This window comes from Mixophyes fleayi, chromosome 2 (assembly GCF_038048845.1).
Source record: "Mixophyes fleayi isolate aMixFle1 chromosome 2, aMixFle1.hap1, whole genome shotgun sequence".
Lineage (NCBI taxonomy): Eukaryota > Metazoa > Chordata > Amphibia > Anura > Limnodynastidae > Mixophyes > Mixophyes fleayi.
Genome location: NC_134403.1, coordinates 165610170 through 165636331, shown reverse-complemented (window position 1 = coordinate 165636331; position 26162 = coordinate 165610170). Strand labels below are relative to the sequence as shown.

General features: G+C 40.8%; 1 protein-coding gene across 3 annotated transcripts in view; it reads right to left on the bottom strand.

Annotated features, from left to right (window-relative positions):
• The window catches only part of HHLA2 (HHLA2 member of B7 family), a 68090-nt gene that overhangs the window by 6197 nt on the left and 35731 nt on the right, over nucleotides 1–26162 (bottom strand). For all 3 annotated transcript variants that reach the window (XM_075194912.1, XM_075194911.1, XM_075194913.1), the window contains 2 exons: nucleotides 9429–9668; nucleotides 218–514 (listed from right to left, as the gene is read on the bottom strand). In XM_075194912.1, coding sequence (XP_075051013.1) covers nucleotides 218–514; nucleotides 9429–9668 — 537 coding nt within the window. The remainder of the gene's footprint in view (nucleotides 1–217; nucleotides 515–9428; nucleotides 9669–26162) is intronic.

The following is a 26162-nucleotide window of genomic DNA, read 5'->3' as shown; positions in this document are numbered from 1 at the left end:
TAAAGAGGTCTAACAATGTGCCACATAATGTATGTATTGATTGCCTACTGTACTGTTCTGCCATGTGCAATTTCTATAGATAGTAAAATGAATAGAATGTAAAATGTTTTTTTTTTTCAAGTTTCAAACACATGCACACTGACATTTTCTTACGTAAAAAGTATTACTTTATCATCATTATTGAAGGTATAAATTTCCAGTAAGAAATCAGACTTGCCTTCTATGTTGACAGAGGTCATCTCAATATCCATTTGCGTTGTCGTTTTGATCACACAAGTATACTCCCCATTATCATTCATACCGAGATTGCCTAAATACAAACTGTGTTCTACTGGTGTATGTACTCTGTTCCCATAGTTTGTTCCAGGAATAATGTCAGATGTGCTGTTCATACTTGCCACAGTGACTTGTTCTGTTGTATTTCTTTTTAAATAGATGGCCAATAAATCCATGTTTGACGTTTTACAAAATGTACATGCACATGTAAGATTATCTCCCGGTCCCTCAATGCTTTCTAAAAAAAAAAAAAAATATATAAACTGTATTAAAAGTTCAAGTTCAACCATTAGTGTCTATTAATATGTCACGGCTAAAAAGGAACCTATCCTCATAAACAGTGCACTAAAATAGAGAAGGAGTAATTTATATGTTATAGATGTGGTCAAATTGCAATGCAAATGTCAGCTGGGATATCTGAATGAACCCTAAAAGGCACATACGCTCACTCCAATCTGTATATAAAATAACACAGAGCTACTCACTATACATAGATACCCGAATTATATAAACATTCTATGTATCCTCATTAACTCCTAAATTCATAAATCAATACACAGACTAAAGTCTTTGAGGCACTTTTTATCTGGACTGGGTATAGGTCTCCCTATGCTAGTCCCCCACAGGAGTAAACAGGGGCTGCTATATTTAGAATTATGGTAAACTAAAGACCAGCACCATCTGACTTGAACCATACTTTAAATGTGAAAATTCAAAGCCACACTACACAACTTGCAGGCAGAAGAAATTAGAATTTCCAGGATCCTTCACATAAATATGATATACAGTAGAATTCTCAGGTAAAAGGAAAAAGTAATATAGTGTAACCTGTATAATGATGATAATTACATAAGTTGTGTATATCAGTGATGCCAAATAAAGTTGTATCTATTCACCCAATTAAAGTAAAAATGAAGCCTCATAACCTGGGCCAGTGCTAATCTTAGCTGAACCTAAGTAGTCACCTAGGGCACCAAGGTATTGGGGGCACCTTAAACACTAAATGAAAGACATAATGTCACTTATTCAGTGTTGTAATTTTCCCCATGGCATCCTCACACTGAGTGTTAGTCACTGTCAGGAGCACCTTATTATCAGTGATGGACTTGGAGTGTGGAACTAGCATTGGTGCACCGGGGTCCATGGAGATAGAGGGGCCTGCTGCATGGGGAACTAATGAGCTGTGGGCCCCAGATCCCTCCTCCTCACTTCCCTGCATCGGGGCCCACAGCTCACTAGTTCCGCCTCTGGGTGGCGGGCTATGATGTCATTGGCCAGCACCACATTCCCAGTCTGATGGGAACAGAATGTGGTCGTTCCCCCCCCCCCCCCCCCCTCCTGCCTCCTATGGTAAGAAGCTGGGGGGTTGAGGGTGGGGGGAGATGAAATTATCAGATGCCTAGTTGTCCACGGAGCTTCCGCCAGCTCATAAAAATCTTTCTCCTTGTGATTTAAAAAGGAAATTGGTGATCTAAATCAGTGATATCAACATAATTTCTTGAAATAGATCAATTTTACATCAATAAAACAAAATAAAATGTAAAAACAATAGTGAACACTGTGTATTTCACAAATGTGAATTAAACAAGTGCTTTATCTGTTCATCTAAGCCAAGTTCTATGAATTGTAGTAAAACAATTTGCAAAATCAAAAAGTCAAACATTCACAATTAGTTAGGATGAGTAGATGTAAAATGAAACGCAATCCTCAAATCCCCCAATTAAGAGAATTGCATTCTTTTGCTAATAATGCATTTCGGGCCTGGTTCGTCAACGGTCTGAAGTCCATTTGTGTGCTGTAGCTTGTGTGAGATTGCTCTGCGCATGCTCAGAAACAGACCTTTTGCCAGTGAACACAATTGCATGCGATTCATGTCTGAACGCAAATTCCACTTACGACAGCCTACGAATTGAGAAGCAGAATAGGGGAGGGAAGGGGTGGATGAATGTAGTTAATGTACAGTAAGGGCGTGCCAATGAATTGAAGATGCGGCCGCTTCAAGGTCTGCATTATTTCTAGCCTTATAATTTGAACAAGCTACATGGCAGGTGTAAGTGCCGACTGATAGTGATCGGCATGCATGGCCTGATCAACCAATAGGCTGGTCAGGCTGCAGCCTGGGGCACAGGGTCCTGGGGGGGTGCAGCGCCAGCAAAATTAATGTTTTAAGCTTTATTATTAATTTTTTTCCTATGATTGTGTTGGATCTCCAATCATCATTTTCTCCTTAGACATTGGGGTCACCCTTGGCCTCAAGGGGGTGGCCCCGACTGTGACTGTGTTAAGCGTTGCAGGCAGCTAACAGCAAATCCGATGCTGTTTGCTGCCATGCTAGTGCGGCTGCGATGTTCTGCTTAGTGTGGTCACGTGAGATTATTACATCCCACGTGATCAGACAATGCCCACAGACTGCGCTGCACTGACAGGGCTGCTTACAGCGCCGGACATGCTGCTGGCTGTCTGTCTGTCAGAAGAAGAGCTGGAGCCAGGAGAAGAATAAGAAACGGAGCAACCTGGGTCAGAAGAGAGGAAGGTAAGTCATGCTGCTTAATATCAGGGGGAAGGAGGAGCTGATAAACTGTTTGGGCAGGGGGTTAATGGATGGGGGTGATGAGTGATGAAATGGCTGGTGTGTGTGTGTGGGGAAGGGGGGTAATAATTTGGCCACTGATTAAAAGTTGAAAGGGTTAATGGATTGTGTGGTGGGATAATTAATGATGAAATAACTGGTGGGGGTGATGTAACGACCTGCCTACAAGCTTGCTGCTTTGTATTGACAGCTTCTGCCTCCTGGACTTTTGGACTTTATTTGTGTTTAATTTTATGTGTTAGCAGCAGTACCTCTGATCACCAGAGGTGCTGCTATTGTGCATGTTTCTTGTGCTTTAGGAGTTAACCCTGTTGAACTAATTATTCCTTACACCTGTGTGTTCCCTTTCTTATACCTGTCACTCCCAGCATACATTGCTGGTTATTGTTGTCACATCCTGTTGTTACTTGTTGTTCCTGCCTTCTGGTATGCTTCTGGTTACTTGCAGCCTGGGATCTCTCCATACCTCCTGCTTCCCTGCATCAGCTGTGTACCTGGTGTTTTCTGCAAGTTCATATTACCTCCTGCTTCCTGTATCAGCTTTTCACCTGGTATTTACTAGAAACTCATGATTACCTGCTATTTGTGCACTTCTGCAAATAAACATAGAGTGTTTTTCACCATATTCGTGGCTCCTAGCTGTATTCCTACATTTAACCGTGACAGGTGATGAATGATGAAATGGCTGATGTGTGTGTGTGTGGGGGGGTAATAAATTGGTCACTGATTAAAAGCTGAGGGGGTTAATGAATTGGCTGGGGGGTGATGAAAGATGAAATATGTGTGTGTGTGTAGTCTAGTGTCGGACTGGCCCACCGAGAAACCTAGGTGGGCCCCTACTGTCACTAAGCCCCCAGTCACTAACAGTGAAGGAGGGGAGTCAAAATTGTCTCCCTTCCTAATTACATAGATGTGCTGGCTCCAGCTGCCACTGCACAGGAAGACAGGTGGCAGAGTTGTAAGCCTGTGATTCTGAAGTCACAGGTCGCGGCTTTCCTACAGCAAGAAGTATCATGTGCAGACTGAAATGCCGGCAAGAGACATGGTGCTGAGAAGGAGAAGAGAAGAAGAATAGATAAGAACAGCAATGAAGCAAGATAAGGGCACAGAAAAAGAAATAAGGGGGCAGAAAAGAAAGCAGAGACCAGGGATACAGAATAAGTCATGGGGATGGACAACAGAGTTATAAATTAGAAAGATATCACAAAACAAAACACAGTCCAAACACTGCATTTTTCTACTGACCTTTGCAGACCTTTTGCAAAATATACTTGTACTATGTCTTGAATATTATGTTCAATAATATATCCAACAATTGTAATGTATATAAGGTGTACAATCAAGACACCAGTAGACAATTCAGCATCACTTTTCAATTTCCGTGTGATGAACAGCAGCATATTCCAGTGGTTGAAGGGTTAATAAAAACAGACAGGGGGACTAGAACACAGAGCACTATTACATTCCCATTCTCCTATACATAACCCTCAGCTGTTAATAGGTGTTAAGAAATAAAAAAATCATACAGTCAAGTTTATAAATATTGGGACATAAACACAATTATCATATTTTGGGCTCTATACACCACCACAATGGATTTGAAATGAAACAAACAAGATGTGCTTTAACTGCAGACTTTCAGCTTTAATTTGAGGGAATTTACATCTAAATCAGGTGAACGGCGTAGGAATTACAACGGTTTCTATATGTGCCTCCCACTTTTTAAAGGATCAAAAGTAATGAGACAATCGACTCAAAAGCTATTTCATGGACATGTGTGGGCTATTCCCTCCTTATTTCATCATCAATTAAACAGGTAAAAGGTCTGGAGTTGATTCTAGGTGTGACATTTGCATTTGGAATCTGTTGCTGTCGACTCTCAATATGAGATCCAAAGAGCTGTCACTATCAGTGAAGCAAGCCATCACTAGGCTGAAAAATCAAAACAAAAAACAATATTTATGGACTTGACTGTATATCTAATATATATAAGCCTAGCGGCATGTGTTAGTGTGTGTGTGTGTGTGTGTGTGTGTGTGTGTGTGTGTGTGTGTGTGGAAAAAACTATTTTCTCAGAAAGGGCTCATCCAATTGACCTGAAATTTGGTATACTGACATTATTTGACAAAAATATTAGAATAATGAAGTCAGTTAACTTCCATCATCCCCCCTTCCCCCCTTGGGAGGGGTAGTAAAGGCTAAATTTACGAGTTGAGGGTTCAAACTTATTTTCGTGAGGTAATTTTACCTCATGAACACACATGTGTTGCGGCGTGTGTTAGTGTGTGTGTGTGTGTAAAAAACTATTTTCTCAGAAAGGACTCATCCAATTGACCTGAAATTTGGTATACTGACATTATTTGACAAAAAAATTAGAATAGTGAAGTCAGTTAACTTCCATCATCCCCCCTTCCCCCCGTGGGAGGGGTAGTAAAGGCTAAATTTACGAGTTGAGGGTTCAAACTCATTTTCGTGAGGTAATTTTACCTCATGAACACACATTAAAAAGGGCGCTTGCGTCGGGAAGTAACGCTCTTCCCCTGAGGAGGCCTGGGCTAGGCCCAAATGCATGACAAGAACCTTTTTAAGACCTTAAGTAGCTTGATTTGACTAGAATGCATGAGTATCATGCACGAGTTAACATATATATATATATATATATATATATATATATATATATATATATATATATATATATATATATCCCCACACACAGTGGTTGAAGTGAAAATTTAGAAGTGACGGCATGAAAAATGTAAGTGACTGTAATTTGATAATTTTACAATCAAAGCAGGAGAAGTGGTGTATGGCATACCATCATCTACACTCCTATTTTACTCACTGTGTGTGTGTGTATGTATGTATGTATGTATGTATGTATGTATGTATGTATGTATGTATGTATATTTGTATACATACAGTGGTCAAAGTGGGCTGGTAGAAAAGTCAACAAGAAGCAATGGGAAATTACATTAAGCTAGGGTGCAGGGACTGCAGGGGGGAACATATGAGGTTTAGGAGAGGTAAGTACTGAAGACTGAGTAAAGAACTGGGTCAATAGGAAAAGTCGGTGATCACAGAGAGGTAAGAGTACAAGCAAATGGTAGGAATTGAGTTGCATCAGGGGCCCTGGACCAGCCGAGCCTGAATCCAGCAGCAGCACAGACTGAGAATCAGGAGGTCACAAATGTTCATCAATTACAGGTAGTATTAAGAATACATTTCTCAATTTTTTTTACAGGTAGTATTAAGAATACATTTCTCAAATTTATTTACACATATTTCCCTTTAAATGTGTAATGTAAATATAGATTTTACATTGGGCCATGCTTCCACACCGATATGCAGAGCTAAATGTCAGTAGGAGGGCCCCAACCATAGGTTTCTCCTGTGGGCCTTTTATGAGGCAGTCTGACACTGTGTGGGGTAATAAATTAGCCACTGATTAATAGCTGAGGGGGTTAATGATATGGCTGGGGGGGGGGGGTGATTAAAGATGAGATAGCTGGTTTGGGGGAGGGGGTAATAAATTGGCCACTGATTTATAGCAGAGGTGTTTAAAAATTGTTTGGTGCTGAGCTGATAAACGATCAAATGGCTGGTGGGCGGTAATGCATAAGCGCTGAGGGGGTTAATGATATGGCTGGGGGGGTGATGGTATAGCATGGGGGAATGGTTGTTGAAATGGCTAGGGGGAGTAATAAATTGGGTCCTGTGGGTTGAGAAAATGACTGAGGGGGGGGGGTGAGCAAATGGGTGGGTGATGAAATGGCTGGTGGGGGAGTATGCTCTCTGTATTGTGTGGAGTTCACGAGGATGCTCTCTAGAGAACCTAATCATTCAGGGTTTGTAATTTTTGCACATTTTCAAAATAGGACCACAACTTTCGAGAAGACAGCTAAACCACAACAAAGTTGCAAGAACAAGCAAGAAAGAACAGCAAGAACAGGTAAGAGAATATGTCTAAATTGTCTTGCTGAAGAAAACCCCTTAGTTTTCCTTTACTAATTTGAGAGAGGGGGTTGGTGCTACAGGTGTATAAGCTTAGGGCAGCCAGAACCCTTAATCAGGCCCTGTGGGCAGGGACTGATGTGAGTGAGTTCTCTGTACAGCGCTGCGGAATTAGTGGTGCTATATAAATAGAGGATGATGATAACTGTCACGGCATAGTCTTTGTATTAAAAACTACACATATGCATACAAAGAGATAGCAAAATAAATATGTATGCAAAGAAGATTAATTATATAAAACACATTTTTATTAATTTGCCAGCCTGCTACTTTGTATGTGCACTTCACCCACCGTGTTTATCTTGTACAGTGTTCACCCGCCATGCCAGTTTCTCTCCAGAATCTAGGCCCGCCACCTCCTAGCTCCTCACTAACTCGCTCAAAACTGCATATATGTGTGCTATGAAATCCTTGAGGCCACTGTCCGTCAAATGCATCCCATCCAGTCTATAAAGGGCTGGGTCTTGAAAGCGAATACTATAGTATTCAGAGTTAGTAATTTCTTGTATAATGTTTTCTTTTACATAAGTTCTAAAGGGATTTTATATTGCACACATACATGTGCCTATCTTGCAGTCTGTTCTGTTTGTTAGCATACCACAAGTACTGTTTAGGCAAAGCTTGGTTATACCCAGATTCAAATGGAAACATATCTTGAGATCCACTTGGATTTGAATACATGCTCAAGTTCCGTGCTCATTTTAAAAATGCAACTTGCGTGCAATAATGAATCAGCCCAGAATATTTAATCTATACTTTGGTCTTTTGTGTTACGCGTTTAATAGAATATGACCTTCTTCCTTCATTTGGTGTCACTTACCTACACAGAGGTGTTGATGCAGAGTGTGACTTATGCCAGTTTGCGTAGCATATCATGCGTGAAATCACTCTGCGCATGCCCGCAATGATTTGCCGTAAACCAGATATATATGCTGCCGATGCGGAGTCAGAGACACCTTGAGATATGTATGGCTCCGTATATGAGTGGAATTACATTATTGTTACGTGCTGTTTTGATTTAAGGTCCTAGCTCCACCTAATTATAGGTCTTTTAGCTTCTGCAATTATCATTGTTATACAGGTTACACTATATTTACTTTCCATTTTATTTCCCTCAGGTTCCATCTGCACCAAAGAATTCTGCTATATTTCCCATTTTTGGAAAGGAATCTGGAACTGCATCAAGTTGGTGGTGAATGTGACGGTTGTAGAAATTGCTCCTTCTGTTTGGAGGAGCTGCGGGGGTTAGCATTCCGTACTAAATGTAGGCTAAGGATTCACCTTATATTATATTGACATACAAAAACATGAGTTAAATCAGATGGTGGAGATTGCACATTTTGGGCTACAGCCTCTTTCACCCAACTTTTTACGCATCCTCAGAAGTGCTAGTAAAAAAGCATTAGCCAATACTTTGAATGGGATGCCTTTTGCACCATGAATGCACATTTTATGCAGAAAAGATAGGATGCAGAAGTATCATAACCCAAATTAGATTGGTCTCCAGGCAAAATAAACAATTTGTATACATATACGGTGACCTTATAAGCATGCTGCTACAGCCCCCAGTGCCTTCCCTTGTGATCTCACTAGAAGAGGTATGTGTCTATGCTAATTTGAGTTTACAATAGTTTTCTAAGACATCCTCTACCCACACAGGTTTAGTAGGGAATTTTTAAAAATTAGATATCTTTGTACCAAAACATCATAGAAACATAATAAAGCATTCAATCACCAGAGCATAAATTTACACATAAAGATACATATAAAATGTGACTATGAAATATTACTTATTTGGGACAATCTTTGATTCTATGTAATCTCTATGGGGTAGCAGATAAGTTCGACATAAATGTGATGTGTTTGTTGCACTGATCTTGAATATGTTGAGAGACCTGCTCATATATGAATTTATAAAATGTTTATTTTGCTGTATACTAGTTCTTATAAATACATATTGTACATTAGAGTTCGCAGTCTTTTGGTGACTTCAAAGAGGTCTTAAATCTCCTTGCATCTGGGGGAGCTGGGCCATATACCTAGTTGACAACTTGTTCTTATCTTTATACATCCTGAACTCCAGACTTCTCTTTTTTAAAACAGGACACAGGACATAAGCCATAACAGAGTGCCTGCTAGGACACAGGGCTAATGATGTATCAGCATTATAAACAATCCCCAGACTTTAAAGTAGATTAGCATTAATTTATCCCTGGCTGGCACATGTGCAGACCATTCATATTTTATATTTTTGTGATGTTTAACTCTGAATTAGCAGGAGACACGTGCCGCTAACCACTTAAGACAAACCCTACCTCACTGATCAGACTCTCACACAGCCTTCAAATGTTTAAACTGTCTGAAAACCCATTTCTTTAATAGAGTTTACCCTACTACCACCTATACCTACCTCCCCTACCCACAGGCCTCAAAATAATTGCACGCTATCTAAGGGCCACTTCTGATATCCCAATTCTATACTGTGTATATATGTAATTTATTTAAACGTCCTTAGCAAACAAGTCTATGAGGTCGTGCTATTATTACTTACCTTTCCTTTTCCAATTGCCTGTCCAGGTGTTTTCCACAATTGAGTGGGATATAATACAATGATGTGATAGAGAAGAATTAATAACAATATGGGAGCTTTCATTGCTCATGTTTTCTTGAACCGTTTGGCTGTCCACCTTCCATATAATCAGAACATTATCCTCTGGATAGACTTTATTTACATAGCACTTCAGATGTAGCTCATGGTTGACCCACTTATATTCTATTGAGTGACTGAAGTCTGTAAAACAAGATATAGACCAATGTTACAATACAACAACAACAACAACAACAGGATTACTTGGATGGCCCACCTCTGATGTGAAAGGGTGAACTGTTCCAGGTACTGTGCTAAAATTCTATTTTGAAAAATTTCAGTTTTCAATTGTGACAAGAATATCTGAGGCCTGCTAATAACATTTATCTGTATAGGTAATGTACAAGTAACATATCAGTGTTCTGTTTGACCAATATTATTTTACATTCCTAATGTTTCACATTGATGTCACTTAATTCTCTGTAAAGCAGATGGTTTTAGATAAATTGTTAATAAAGTTTCCATAAGAGGTAATTAGCCGGTGTTTAATATGTTTCTATTGAGGAAGTCATAAACTACAACATGAAAGTAGGTTGATCTGTGAATGTAGAACTGGAAAACAAAACAACACTTTATTTATAACAGGGTTGATTTTCAGAGAGGATCATGCAGTTAAAAAAATTATCATTGGCTATTAAGAACCAATTATTTATGAATTGAACTGGCTTAATTTCATATAAGAAATATACCCCTGATTTACAGCATATTGTAATTAATAAATGATATGCTATGAGCAAGAATGTCAGCTTCTTGAAGAAATTTAAACTAAACCACAGGTACTGCATATGAAGAAATGTTGAACTGACTTGTAGTGGGTACTTCAGGAAGGGGCAGAGAAACAATGATCTAGACCCAAGGCTGCTCTGAACTGGGATGGCTTAGACATACTATAGTTGGACATGCTAACATATATAACAATATATAACAATTCCTGCTTTAATATGTGTAAATGTTTTTTATTTTAAATCTAAAGAGTCCAGGGGGTAAATGTATTAAGCTCTGATTTTTGTAAATCGCCGATATTCGGCGACTTAGTCAGCAAACTTTAAAGCGGCAATGTGTTTAAACACAATATAAACACAAACACTTGCGCAAAGTATGACCTGAATCATTGTAAAGGATAGAATGTAAGTTATAAAAAAGCAGAAATGGCAAAAAAAGTAAAAATAAGTATTCGTATTCATTTATATAGAGAATTAAAAAAACATAAGACCAGTGCACTGGTATATATTACATGAATTGACAAAATGACCAAACATGTGTCATAACATAATTGTATAGGTTGACTGATTGGACAGCTGCAACCGTATTGTAACATGCAATCCTATATAGTCAGAGTGCATGCAAACATACATCAATATCACAGTGTAAAATGAAGATATGCAAATAGTATGGATAGTGGATGTGAAAACGGTGTCTCGATCACCATGTAAAATATAGCTGCAACCGGAAAAGTCACTAATCCCATATAAACAAAAGTTCTAGAGGATTACTATGTAAACCAAGTAGAAATGGAGAATAGATACTCCTGTCAGATAATTTTTCAGTCATGGGTGTTCCATCATGAGCGGCGCAGTATACACAGCGATTTCTCGGTTGCAGGTTTAACCGGACTGATATCCAAACAATGCGTGAGCGAGGGACGGGATATCATTCACCCGCACAATTGCAGAAGGGTCTTACCCGTATTATGCTGACATCCGATGGCGTTTTTTTTGCCTTGCAGATAAGTATCTTGTGTAGTGCAGCCTCTTTCTGGGTTCCCCAGCAATTGAATAGATATCACGCTTCTTTGGATAATCGCGCATGCGCGGATGGTTCCTGTTCCATCTGAGTTAGGAAAAACGAGCTCGTTGATAAAAAGTTAAGATTCAGAATGGAATGTCAAAATAAAAGTTGAGGCAAATAACCAACGCGTTTCACCCATCGTGCGGGCTTCCTCAGGGCAGTATGATGATGTTCACTGCTAGATTTCAGTTATAAACCCTCTTAATTGTAGAGGCGTGGTTAAAATCAGGTGAACTTGACAGCTGATTTAGGTTGTTTAATAACAGCTAATACTTGTTCTTTAAAGGGACTTAAAGGTTAGACATGAATATTTCCATGTTAATAAAATCATGATTGGTCATATAAACGAAAACAAAATAGAAATCAAAATGGAAAAATAAATATAAATCTAAAAATAAAAATAAAATGAAATGAGAATAAGAGTGTTAATAAAAAGGAAACTAAATATGGAGATATAAATGAAACAAAGGAAAAGATGATAGGGAATTATATATTTATTCAAATGTGTAAGAAAGAACCTAAATCTAGATCTAAATTTAGACCCTTAGGATTCAGTGTATCCAAATTATATATCCAACGAGTTTCTTCTTTTGCTATTTCCGCTATATAGTTTCCTCCCCTCCAGGACTTTTCCACCTTTTTGATTCCAATGAATCTCAGTCCTGTGGGGTCTTTAGCATGTACATTAAGGAAGTGGTCTGGTACGCTGTGAGTGGTTAATCCTTTTTTAACATTCCTGATGTGTTCTGCTATCTTACATTTTAAATTTCGAATAGTCCTCCCAACGTACTGAGCACCACAAGGGCATTCGAGTAAATATATCACTACTTTACTATTGCATGTAATTTTTTCTTTGATGGCATATACTTTGTTGTTATAATTTGATTTAAATTGTTTTACCAGTTTCATGTATGCATATTTACTCAATTTGCATGCTTAGCAATTCATACAATAGTAAAACCCAAAATTGTTTTCACCCATCCAAGTTCCTGTTGTGGTGTCTTTTTCTGTCGATTGGAGGGCACTTTTTACCAGTTTACTCTTCAGATTGTTTGCTTTCTTAAAAATAATTTTTGGTTTCTTTGTCAAGCAGGTTGCCAATTTTTCATCTTGCAGTAGTATGGGCCAATGTTTGATTAGAATTTTCTCCAGATTTTTGACTTGATTATTAAATTTTGTGATAAAAAGTACATCTTTGTCTGAGATAGCTGGTTCCTTGCTTGTAGGGATCAGTAATTCCTTTCTGTCTATCTTCTTGATAGTTTCTAACTGAATATCAACTTCTTGTTCGATATAGTTTCTTTCCACAAATCTTTCCTTCATGTTATTTGCTTGTTCAGTATAGTCTTCTACTTTTGAGCAATTTCTTCTGAGACAACGGAATTGTCCGCTTGGGATGTTTCTAAGCCACAGCGGATGAGGAGTGTTTAAACACAAACCTGTAAACACATTGCTGTTTTAAATTTTGCTGACAAAGTTGCTGAATATCGGCAATTTGAAAAAAATCTGAGTTTAATACATTTACTCTGAAGAGTTTGTATATATTCTGCTGAGTTGGTGAATTCAGAAATTGTTTGCTTATGTTACTTTTGGTTACACACCTGATAACACCCCTCCTCCTTTCCTGGAATGCATGATTGCATATTTTACATATATAGAAAATATTAACATATTTTATTAGGACTAAGAAAGTACACATTACAATGGTACAGGCAGGATGCATAGCCTTTAATAGAACAATTCAGAATATTGCATATAAAGCTTGACTTATTCTGACACTACACAGAGGAGTTTTGAAAATTTGTACTATACGTGAATTGTGCAAATTACAGTGGTAAGTGTATTGATTATTCAGCCCTATGTTCAAATAATTAATGGGATTTAGATAAATGGTTGTAGAGGTTAAAAGAAAAATACATCTCTGCACATAAAATTAGTTCAGCGTGCGAGAGGGTGATACAATACCACCGCATGAATCTAATTTAAATACTTTGGGTCTGATGCAAAGTGTAATGTAAGCATAACTTGGAAATGAAAAGGTTGCACGTACACTTTATGTGTCCAGGTCTGAGTTAGTAGCATATGCATCCATTTGACAACAGACACAACCCTTCTAACCTGCAACCATGTACAAAGACCTGTAATTTTATATTATTATTATTTTTATTATTATTTTTTATTTATAGGGCGCCACAAATGGCCGGCAGTGCAGTACAGAGGGCAAACAACAAAACAGTATTTGGTATTACAGGACAATATAGTAAACAAATAACAATTCAACTCTCAATACAGCTAATAATAGCCTAAATGGGCAATGGAGTGCATGGAGTATAGTCAGCATAAGCTGAAACCTGTGCCCATGAGTGTGTGTGATTAACAGGATCATAGCCACTGAAAGAGGTGTGAAGACAATGGAGAGAGGGGTCAAGGGGCAGAGAGCCCAAGGAGGAGTTGCAAAGTGTAGATGGTGAGCAGAAGTCATAGGTAATGAAAAGAGGATGACTAGGAGAGAAGAGGGCCCTGCTCAAGAGAGCTTACAATCTAAATGGAAAGGGACAGACAAGCCGTTGACACATGGAGGTGAGTCAGTGTAAGGGGATCTAGAAATCAGAAAGGAGTAGAAGAAGCAAGAGTCCGTGATATGGAGAATGACAGAGGGTGAGGTATACTTTGTAAGGGTATGGTTAAAGGGTGGAATGGTAGGTGTTAATAAAAAGGGTTAGTTTTCAAGGAGTGTTTAAAGCTTTGCAGGTTAACTGATAGTCTGATAGCACGAAGAAGATTTTTCCAGTGGTGGGGGGCAGCACGGCAGAAATCTTGGATTTGGGGAGGTGAAGCGATGGTCATTGACCAGCCAGAGAGGGTGGGAGGGAATGTGTATGAAGACGAGGTTGAATATGTAGTGAGCAGTGGAGTTGGAGAGGGCTTTGTACGTGATGGTGAGGAGTTTGAAGAGTATTCTTTATGGTAAATGGAGCCAGTGAACGGCTTGTTAGTTGTGGGAAGGCAGAAGGGGAGTGGCGTTAAGTACAGATCAAAGAGGAGGGATATAGGAGCGGGGAAGGCCAGTTTGGAGAAGGTTGCAGTAGTCAAGGAGAGAAATGAATAAATGAAAAGACCAAGGACAGAACCCTGAGAGATTCCTATGGAAAGGATGGATGGCAGGGAGGAAGAACCAGAGGTAGAAAGAGCAGTTGGCGAGGTAAGGGGAGGAGTCAGAGAGGAGTCAGAAAATTCAATGGTGTGAAGGGTGTGCAGTAGGAAACGGTGATCCACACTGTGCAAGGAGGTCCAGGAGGATAAAAAGGGAGAAGTGGCCCCTGGATTTGGCCAAAAGAAGATAACTGATGACTTTGATCATTATCAGCTATTTATATAGCACCACTAATTCTGCAGTGCTGTACAGAGAACTTACTCACATCAGTCCCTGCCCCATTACAGTCTAAAATCTCTAACATACACACACACAGACCGAGAGAGACTAAGATCAATTTTAATAGCAGTCAATTAACATACTAGTACGTGTGGGAAAAAATCTGAGCACCTGGAGGAAACTCCACACAGATAAAGCCATGGTTGGGAATCGATCTCATGACCTCAGTGCTGTGAGACAGAAGTGCTAACCACTAAGTCACCATGGTCAAGGCAACTTTTGTCGAGTGGAGAGGGAGGAAGCCAGATTGAAGGTGATCATGGAGGGAGTTTTCAGAGAGGTAATGCTCATGATCCTTTTAATATTGTAAAGGCCATTCAGTGTCATTTTAAAATGAGATAATCCATTCTGTTAATTTAATGTGTAAATTTCCATTCATTTGGTTATTGTGATTGTAAAGTGTGCTATGCTACATTATGCATAAGTAAATTACAAATATTTTGGTATTGGGGTGTGTTGTGTACTGCTCAAATCAAATTATTGGCTCCAATTTTGTATTGGCAGAAGCGGTCATTTACAAAGCAAACCGAAAGCGCACTATGAAATATCTTGGTTTTGCAATGTGTGCCTTAAAGATCTGCTCATTGCATATCAAACACACTAGATTTACTAAGCTGAGGGTTTGAAAAAGTGGGGATGTTGCCTATAGCAACCAATCAGATTCTAGCTTTCATTTATTTAGTGCTTTCTACAAAATGACAGCTAGAATCTGATTGGTTGCTATAGGCAACATCCCCACTTTTTCAAACCCGCAGCTTAGTAAATCTAGCCCTTAGGAGCAACCTCCACAAACTAAAAGTGTGCCTCAATATGCGGTAAGGTTTCTCTGTAAAGACTGGTGGAGATCGAGTTTTGTACCAAGCTCATACAAGGCAATGGAGATGCACATTTGAAGGTGCACTCCCAGTAATATAATAACTAGAGATGGTCACTGACCCCCGTGTTTTGGTTTTGGATTCGGTTTTGGATCTGGATTACCGTCGTGTTTTGGTTTTGGTTTTGGTTTTGCAAAACCGCCATTGCGTGTTTTGGTTTTGGTTTTGGTTTTGTTTGGTTTTGTTTTGCTATTTTTTGGGAAAATCCATGTTTTTGGGCCTAAATTAACCCAATTTAGTGCTCCAACTGTTTTAGAGACAAGTAATCTAATTGTTGAGGTAATAAATCATCCAAAAAAACAGTTTAATTCTTCGTTGGTAGGCCTATTCTACACACAAAACAGATTGTCTTCCTCTCCATCTATGCATATTGGCAATGCAGCCATCGTCTTTGAATGTATATTACACCCTACACTTATAGTTAAATATGTAAAGAAATGGAAAAAGCCAGTTTGCTTTCTGTCTCTCAAGGCCCCCCTCCACTTGTATAAAATAGCAAAAAATTCAGCCATTATAGACTGTACAATATTAATTGACATGGAGAAAGCCAGTTTGGTTTCTGTCTCTCTAGGCCCCCCTCCACTTGTATAAAATACTAAAAAATTCAGCCATTATAGACTGTACAATATTAATTGACATGGAGAAAGACAGTTTGGGGTCACTCTGTCTCTCTAGGCCCCCCTCCACTTGTATAAAATACCAAAAAATTCAGCCATTATAGACTGTACAATATTAATTGACATGGAGAAAGCCAGTTTGGTTTCTGTCTCTCTAGCCCCCCCTCCACTTGTATAAAATACTAAAAAATTCAGCCATTATAGACTGTACAATATTAATTGACATGGAGAAAGACAGTTTGGGGTCACTCTGTCTCTCTAGGCCCCCCTCCACTTGTATAAAATACCAAAAAATTCAGCCATTATAGACTGTACAATATTAATTGACATGGAGAAAGCCAGTTTGGTTTCTGTCTCTCTAGGCCCCCCTCCACTTGTATAAAATACTAAAAAATTCAGCCATTATAGACTGTACAATATTAATTGACATGGAGAAAGACAGTTTGGGGTCACTCTGTCTCTCTAGGCCCCCCTCCACTTGTATAAAATACCAAAAAATTCAGCCATTATAGACTGTACAATATTAATTGACATGGAGAAAGCCAGTTTGGTTTCTGTCTCTCTAGGCCCCCCTCCACTTGTATAAAATACTAAAAAATTCAGCCATTATAGACTGTACAATATTATGAAAAATGGACAAAGCCAGTTTAGGGTCACTCTGTCTATGACACCCTACCCTTAAGGATAAATTGCCCTACCAGCAGCCTTTCAAGATGGTATGTGATATGGAAATGCCACAAGTCCCTTTCCTCTTTGGGGGTAGATTGCACCCTACACTTACATAGAAAGTTTTAAAAAGATGTTATCGGCATCATCTTCAGCTTCATCCTCACCCTCATCAGTGTGTACGTCATCATCACAGACTATCAATTCATCGCCGCTTGAATCCGCCATTAGAGAACAGTCAGTGCTTGGATGTCTTGGATGGTGAAGGCCTTCCTCGTGGAAGATGTAGTTCATTTTTATAAACATCATTTTCTCCACATTTTTGGGAAGTAACCTTCTACGGCGATCACTGACTAAGTTCCCTGCTGTGCTGAACACTCGTTCAGAGTACACACTGGAGGGTGGGCAGCTTAGGTATTGCAAAGCAAGTTTGTACATGGGTTTCCAAATGGCTTGCTTTTCTTCCCAGTAAGGAAAGGGACTGTCTGACATTTCCATATCAACTACCTCTTGAAAGTAATCCTCCACCATCCTTTGCATGTTTATACTCATATTGGATGGACTTATGGGCAAAGTGACACTTTTTTTTGAAAAATCCTTCAAACCAGCCCAGATGTTAAATTGTTCTCGTCTGCCCCCTGTGTCTTCCCTGCTTCTTTTTTGGAAATTTAATTTTTTACGAGCAACAGCTTGAGAAAGTGAAGGAGGACACGTCGTCAAGCCGAGGCCCAGTTCAGCGGCCAACTTGCTGAGCAATAGCTCCTTGCAAAAGTTCACATCTCGCTCATTTACAAGTAAAGACTCAATGTAGGTTTTAAACCTTGGATCAAGCACAGTGGCCAAAACGTACTGATCCGAGTTCAAGATCTTAATAACTCGAGGATCATTGTGAAGCGAATTAAGTACTTGATCGACAAGGCCAACATACTTTGCTGAATTGCTTGCTTTCAGCTCCTCCTTCATTTTCTCAAGCTGCTTTTCCAATAGTCTAATTAAAGGAATGACTTGGCTCAAACTAGCAGAGTCTGCACTGACCTCACATGTCACAACTTCAAATGGTTTCAGCACCTTGCACAGCACTGAAAGGATTCCCCACTGTGCAAGAGTGAAATACATCCCCCCTCCTTTCCCAATGTCATGACTTGTGCAATATGCTTGGATGGCTTTGCGCTGTTCCTCCATCCTCTGAAGCATGTACAGGGTGGAATTCCACCGAGTTACCACCTCTTGCTTAAGTTGGTGGCAGGGCAAGTTAAACTGCTCTTGGAGCTGCTGTAATCTCCTACATGCTGTGGCTGAATGCCTGAAATGGCCTGAAATTTTACGGGCCACCGAAAGCATCTCCTGCACCTCACGGTTATTTCGTAGGAAGCTCTGCACCACCAAGTTGATGGTGTGAGCAAAACAGGGAATATGTTGGAAATCACCCAGCTGTAATGCTCGCACTATATTGTTGGCGTTATCTGAAATGACATACCCTGGGGAGAGTCCGAGTGGTATAAGCCATGCATCAATCACATCTCTCAGTTTGCGTAACAAATTGTCAGCCGTATGCCTGTTAGTGAAGCCGGTGATACAAAGAGTGGCCTGCCTGTGACAAATGTTACGTAGTGGTGTACATGCTGCTGCTGTTCCTGCTGGTGAAGGTGAATGACCAACCCAGTGGGCTGTCACAGTCATATAGTCTTTGGTTTGGCCACTTCCACTTGTCCACATATCTGTGGTTAAGTGAACAGTGGGCAGAATGGCATTTTTCTGCGCAATCTCTACATTTTTACACACTTTTTGGTATAGTTGTGGAATAGCTTTACGGGAGAAATGGTGTCGCGATGGAATTCTGTAACGCGGACACAAAACCTCAATTAACTGTGAAAAACCAGCTGCGTTTATTGTGGAGATTGGACGCAGATCTAACACTAACATTGCAGCCATGGCGTCTGTGATTCGCTTGGCGACTGGGTGACTGCTGTCATATTTGCTTCCCCTCGCAAATGATTGTTTCACAGTTAATTGCTGAAATGTAGGACTGCTCATTTTATTCACCTGCCTCTGGGATGACGATTCACCCCCAGCAGCAGCAACAGCAGCAGCAGGACTAACGCTTTCTTCAGAGGAATCAATAATAGTGCCGGAGTCATCCAGCCTTAAGTGGGATGCCGGGCTAACTCCGAGCGCTACTGAGGATATTGATGAGGATGGTGTGGTGGGTGTATTTTGTAGCCGTCGGTATGTCGGTGAGCGGAGGGTCTTAGCTGATGAGGGAGTGCTTGTATTCTTTTGGGAAGAACTTTCAGCTTTTCCCAACACTTTGCCATGAACTCTCGTTAAATGGCGTAACATAGACGAGGTTCCAAGATGGTTAAGGTCCCTCCCTCGACTGACTGTGGCTTCACATACACTACAAATGGCTATACAATTGTTGTCTGGATTTGGGTAGAAATAATTCCACACATAAGAAGTGGATTTTTTTGTTTTATGCCCAGGCATGACAATGGCCTTTTTCTTGTCACGTGCCAGAACTGCTGCCACTGGTGCAGGACTTACACAAACAACCTCATCCTCATCAACATCCTCATTAGCGCCCTCGTCGCCTACACAAATCTCCCCCTCATCCTCTTCTAATTCCAAAGTGGCATCCTCAATTTGGGTATCACCGGCTACACTCGGGCTATTAAGGCACACATCAGCAGAATGCTCACGATTAGACATCCCACTGTTGGATGGACTCTCCACAGGGATTGTTGTCATTTGTGAATCAGAGCAAATATTCTCCTGTAATGCCTCACTGGTATCTTGCAGCTCAGCTTTGACGCGTAACAGTAGTTGTGCACCAATTGTAGCCTGGGTAACTTTTTGGGATCTGCCACTAATAGCCAAAGGTGAAGGCCTCATTCTCTCTTTGCCACTGCGTGTGTAGAATGGCATGCTTGCAATTTTTTTTTTATCGTCACTTAACTTTTGCTCAGTTACACTTCTTTTTCGCTTCAATACAGTAAATTTTTTTTTGGTTTTTGTTTTTTGCACTAATTTGAAAACACTCTGTTGTTTGACATCGCCTTGGCCAGATGACGTACTGGGAACACTAACATCAGGACTGGTGACAGAACCTGGTTGCTCATTTAGATCATATGTGGACTGCTTTGAATCCATTCTGAGCGCAAACCACTGAGGAGTGCTAAAAATTATTGAGTAGATACTGCTGACAGATATGACTTTTGACAGCCAGAAATATTAATGCACAATTAGGGAGGACACCCCAAAAACACTGAGGAGTGCTACAAATTATTGAGTAGATACTGCTGACAGATATGACTTTTGACAGCCAGAAATATTAATGCACAATTAGGGAGGACACCCCAAAAACACTGAGGAGTGCTACAAATTATTGAGTAGATACTGCTGACAGATATGACTTTTGACAGCCAGAAATATTAATGCACAATTAGGGAGGACACCCCAAAAACACTGAGGAGTGCTACAAATTATTGAGTAGATACTGCTGACAGATATGACTTTTGACAGCCAGAAATATTAATGCACAATTAGGGAGGACACCCCAAAAACACTGAGGAGTGCTACAAATTATTGAGTAGATACTGCTGACAGATATGACTTTTGACAGCCAGAAATATTAATGCACAATTAGGGAGGACACCCCAAAAACACTGAGGAGTGCTAAAAATTATTGAGTAGATACTGCTGACAGATATGACTTTTGACAGCCAGAAATATTAATGCACAATTAGGGAGGACACCCCAAAAACACTGAGGAGTGCTACAAATTATTTAGTAGATACTGCTGACAGATATGACTTTTGACAGCCAGAAATATTAATGCACAATTAGGGAGGACACCCCAAAAACACTGAGGAGTGCTAAAAATTATTGAGTAGATACTGCTGACAGATATGACTTTTGACAGCCAGAAATATTAATGCACAATTAGGGAGGACACCCCAAAAACACTGAGGAGTGCTACAAATTATTGAGTAGATACTGCTGACAGATATGACTTTTGACAGCCAGAAATATTAATGCACAATTAGGGAGGACACCCCAAAAACACTGAGGAGTGCTAAAAATTATTGAGTAGATACTGCTGACAGATATGACTTTTGACAGCCAGAAATATTAATGCACAATTAGGGAGGACACCCCAAAAACACTGAGGAGTGCTACAAATTATTGAGTAGATACTGCTGACAGATATGACTTTTGACAGCCAGAAATATTAATGCACAATTAGGGAGGACACCCCAAAAACACTGAGGAGTGCTAAAAATTATTGAGTAGATACTGCTGACAGATATGACTTTTGACAGCCAGAAATATTAATGCACAATTAGGGAGGACACCCCAAAAACACTGAGGTGTGCTACAAATTATTTAGTAGATAATGCTGACAGATATGACTTTTGACAGCCAGAAATATTAATGCACAATTATGGGGGACACCCCAAAAGCGCTGGGGAGTGCCAAATATGAAGAAAAAATAATAAACCTCTATCCTCCTCTCTGCACTAGCGATTTTGGTTAGAGCAATTGCAAGAACAATATGGTATTCTCTGTCCCTGCTCTAATTAGCCTATGACTACACCCTGCTCTCTCCCTCTGTCAAATGGCGATGGATTGCTGTGGAGGCGTGTATTTATAAAGTTGAAGTATCGCGAGAACCGAGTCCCGAGATCCGACGACGTCACAATGACGTTCGGCCTCGATTTGGATTCGGAATGGGCGGGAGAGTACCGAGCTGCTCAGCTCGGTACTCGGATACCCAAAGTTCGGGTGGGTTCGGTTCTCGGAGAACCGGACCCGCCCATCTCTAATAATAACAGACCCATGTTCAGTGCACTGGTATAAATTATTAATATTAAAAAATAGACAGCATGACCATCCTCCCCAAATCCTTAAACAGCCCCAGTGATAGACAGGGAGAGCATTACTTCACAGTCCTCATGCGATAGTGAAATTTAGACCCATGCTGACCAACGCAGGGTTGATACTCTTTAGGGTGGGGGGAGGGGGCACAAAAATGGTGTTCCCCTTCCCCCCACACTCTAATTTCCCACTTTGTAATATATATATATATATATATATATATATATATATATATATTACACACACACACACACACATATATTAGGGATGTTCATTGACCACCGTGATCTGGTGTGGTTTTGGATCTATATTAAGTTGTGTTTTGGATTTAGCAAAATTGCCCTTGCATGTTTTGGTTTTGGTTTTGGATCTGTATTGTTTAGGAAACTTGCTGAAATCACATGATTTTGCTTTTTTTTCCCCCCTACATTATTATTAACCTCAATAACACTAATTTCAAGTCATTTCCAGCTTTAACTACCATTAGGCTCCAAGAAAGCATCATAGATGTTAACTGTTCGACCAATGTTATGCTGTGCTCTCAAGTTTATCGCTATAATTTTAAAAAATTAATTTGAAAATCCCAAGCATGCGATCAGCCTCTGATACATATGATGCTATCGCTGATTGGCCACAGGTTACTGACCCCTTCGAGGTAAAGGTGACTCTTGGTTCTTTAGTGAGGAGGATCACTTGATCTACTTTGTGAGGGCAGGTCATTGTGCATCTAGAGGGGGTGTAGTCACTCTGACGCCAGATTTAGCGCCGGACATACAGTAAGGGATTACATCCTCGGTTAAGTGGATTCAGAGTCAGTTGTCCATCCACGGTATGGTTCAGTCATCAGTCGTTAGCTATCCCGCAGTGTGCTTTCTCCACCACCAATTTACCAATTGATTTAAATAAACTATTTAAATAAACATATTAATTTGCCACCTCAATAAGATGTCCGTGTCTTTATTTAATAATATATGTAAAGTTAATCTATAAGAGTAATGTGTAGTCGTAAGAGACATCCACTATATGCTGTTTAGGTTTCTTATACAGGTTTCTCTACACAGACACATCAACCACTAAAACCTTTTATTTGTTAGATACAGCATTTTGGTTTATAGTACATGTATACTTACATATGTCAATGAACAGTGGGGTAAATTTTCTCAATTCATTTGATAGTTAAAATGGATACTGGGCTAAGGGGGCCTCCATTCCCCCGTGAGGACCCCACCCATGATCCGAGCCGCCCCCTCCCCCCCGTGATCCGAGCCGCTCCCCCGGTGATCCGAGCCGCCCCCAGGCGACTTACCTCCTGCCCCGGCGCGCTATACGCACTTTACTGAGGTGATCTCGTGAGAGTGAGACTCATGAGATCTCCTCAGTAAGGAGAATACAGTGCGTCAGGGAAGGACCGTAGTGAAAGTGCTCAGCAGCATTGATCGCGCCGGGAGCGCCCCCGCCCCTGACCAATCAATAATGCTGCTGAGCACTTTCAAGGGCCCCCTGGATGCCCGAGGCCCCTGGGCTGTAGCCCAGTTAGCCCTAGGGTTAATCTGGCCCTGTTTCATATAGACCTTACTGTATTTTAATTATGAAAGCACATTTCAGGAGAGCAAAACTGTTTTTTTCTTGTTAAGTCCTGATCTACAGTTACTGAAATATATGTTGTTGCAATTATTTTATGTAAGATGCAGTTTTCCCTGTAAAAAATAGACTGTTTTTGATGGCATCCATGTACTTTTCATGTCGAGTTTCCTGACCATTACATTTACAGTCTGCAATAAAGCTCAAGATGTACTGATTGAAAAAACCTCTGCATCCCGCTCTATATATAGACACAAAATGGTGAAACAAGTCACCTGAAAGGGGTTGTTTACTGAGGCACTCCAGTCCATAAGAGAGTATAAAAGCAAAGTTTATTGAAAATCATCTTTAAAATCAAATAAGCAGGTATCACTAGGGTCGGCGAATATTAAAATAAAGAGAGTGATAAGAAATAAAAGATAAGTGATAGAGATAATTAAGAACACCCTTCCGGGAAGCCGGTAATTACATGATTGTGACACTTATTTGGGAAACATACCCATTAGTGTAAACAGTGTATCATTAAATTCAGAGTAACACAATTTTATTGAAATTTAATTCATGCCATATGTTTATAGATACACTGTATCAATTCTCACATGTGATTAATAGTATGTGTCCACTCTGGAATAATATAGCAGCAGGTCTAATAATGAAAGACGCTATTCAAATTCAGAAATCTAATACCACAGAAGTGCTGATATGAGACACAGGGTGTCACTCACCGGACCGTGAGTGCCTCTTCCCGGACATTTAGGAACCGTGGCCGTCCACCATCCTGAGGGTCTGCGCATGCGCAGCCCTTTTCTATACTTCAGTGTATACCCCTTTAACTCAATTGGCAGATCAGGCAACACTCCCTATATTAAGCACCTGTGGTCAACACCACGTTGCCTGATCTTGGAGTCTCATTCCTCATGAGTCTCTGAAGGTGTTCCTGTATTACTCGTGTATTCAGCGCTGCTGATTCCTGTGGTTTCCAAACCACTTCTACTACTGTGGTTCCATACCACTTCTACCATCAACTGTGTCATCATGACTGTTTGCTGATTCCTATCCGCTGCCTCCGTGCACTACAGTCTTCTACACCCCTTCAACGTTATTTTATATCTATGTGACTGTTTACTCATTGCTATCCGCTGCCTCCGTGCACTCCAGCTTTTACCTCACTCACCTGCTTCTCATCAAGTCTGTTTGCTGATTTCTATCCGCTGCCTCTGTGCACTACAGTCTCCTGCTTGCAACTCGCCTGTGTTCAACATCGTGACTGCCAGCTGACTACTATCCGCTGCCTCTGTGCACTACAGTCTCCTGCTTGCAACTCGCCTGTGTTCAACATCGTGACTGCCAGCTGATTACTATCCGCTGCCTCCGTGCACTACACTCTCATCTCATCTCTGCTGTGGCTTCCTCGAGACTGCCGCTCTTCATTACCATCTGCTACCCTTCGTGATCTACAGCTCCTGCCCTGCGCTGCACTCCTGTTTCCCATCGCTGTTGGTTCCTGTGGTTGCTACTGGTTACCTCCGTGTGCCGCTGAGTCCTGCCGCTGTGGTCAGCGCTATCGTCCATCTCCTGCTGATCCACTCTCCACGCCTTCACGTGTTCCACTGGCCTCTACCCTCCTGTCAGCATTGGATTTGTATCTCTTCTACTACCCTCTGCTGGATCATCTCCATTCTCCTGGGTTTCCTATGAGTCCAGTTCCACGTGTTGCTGACTCCTGTGGATTCGTGTCCCTGTCGGTCTACTCACCTGTGCGCTGCACCTGCTAGACCGCTGCTTCTCCTATCCAGGGACTTCCTATCCAGTCGGCCTCCAGCCGCTCAGGTACCGCTGCAATCCCATCTGACTGCTACTGCTGAACCACGGTATGCATACTTCTCATTGACTGTGCTGTGTATTGCATATCTTGCTGGACTGTGTTTGGTTCTCTCTGGAGTCTGCTATCCGCTGAGTCTATTGCCATCATTGACTGTGTTATCATTGTGCTGGACTACTTCAAGAGACTTTCTAGACTGCAGACCTGATCAGTCATTTACATATATATATACCTATATTGTGCATATTACTGTGGATCGTGTATAAGGTGCCTGTGTATATCCTGTGTTGCTGTCTTCCCCCGTGCACCTCCTCACATATATATGCAGTGGTACAACTTGCTGATGTCAGACCACTGATCCCTGTGTCCGGTATCACCTGTTCCATTATCCTCTCACATAGCAGTGGTACAACTTGCTACCGCAGACCACTGACTACCTGGATACCTCCACTTGGATTCCATTCCTTCACTCAGACAGCGGTACAACTTGCTACCCGCAGACCGCTGACTCTCATCACCTCCTTGTTTCTGTTGGACATTCCTCCTCACTATAGCAGTGGTACAACTTGCTATCGCAGACCACTGACTACCTTCACGTGTCCTTGTCCATACAGTTCCTTGTGTATCATTACCTCAGTATTACCAGTGTTGCTAGTCATAGACTTTCCTGAGCATCTCATCGGTCATCATTTCATGTTCCGTGATCACCCAGCTACCAGAGTACCCTATTACCATCTACATTGCTCTGGTAAGCCTACCATCTGGTGATCCCTGGGTAAAGACTCCTAGTGCCCGTGACAGTAAGATCAGGCCATGACAGACCCAGATGTGGAACCTACCGCCAAAGAGATGCTGCAACATCTGGTTAGCCGTGTGGAGCAACAGGATGCCCGCCAACAGCTGTTACTTCAGTGTTATCAGTCATTAACCTCCCAAGGAACATCTGGACAGACTGTGACAGCTACTACTGAAGCTCCT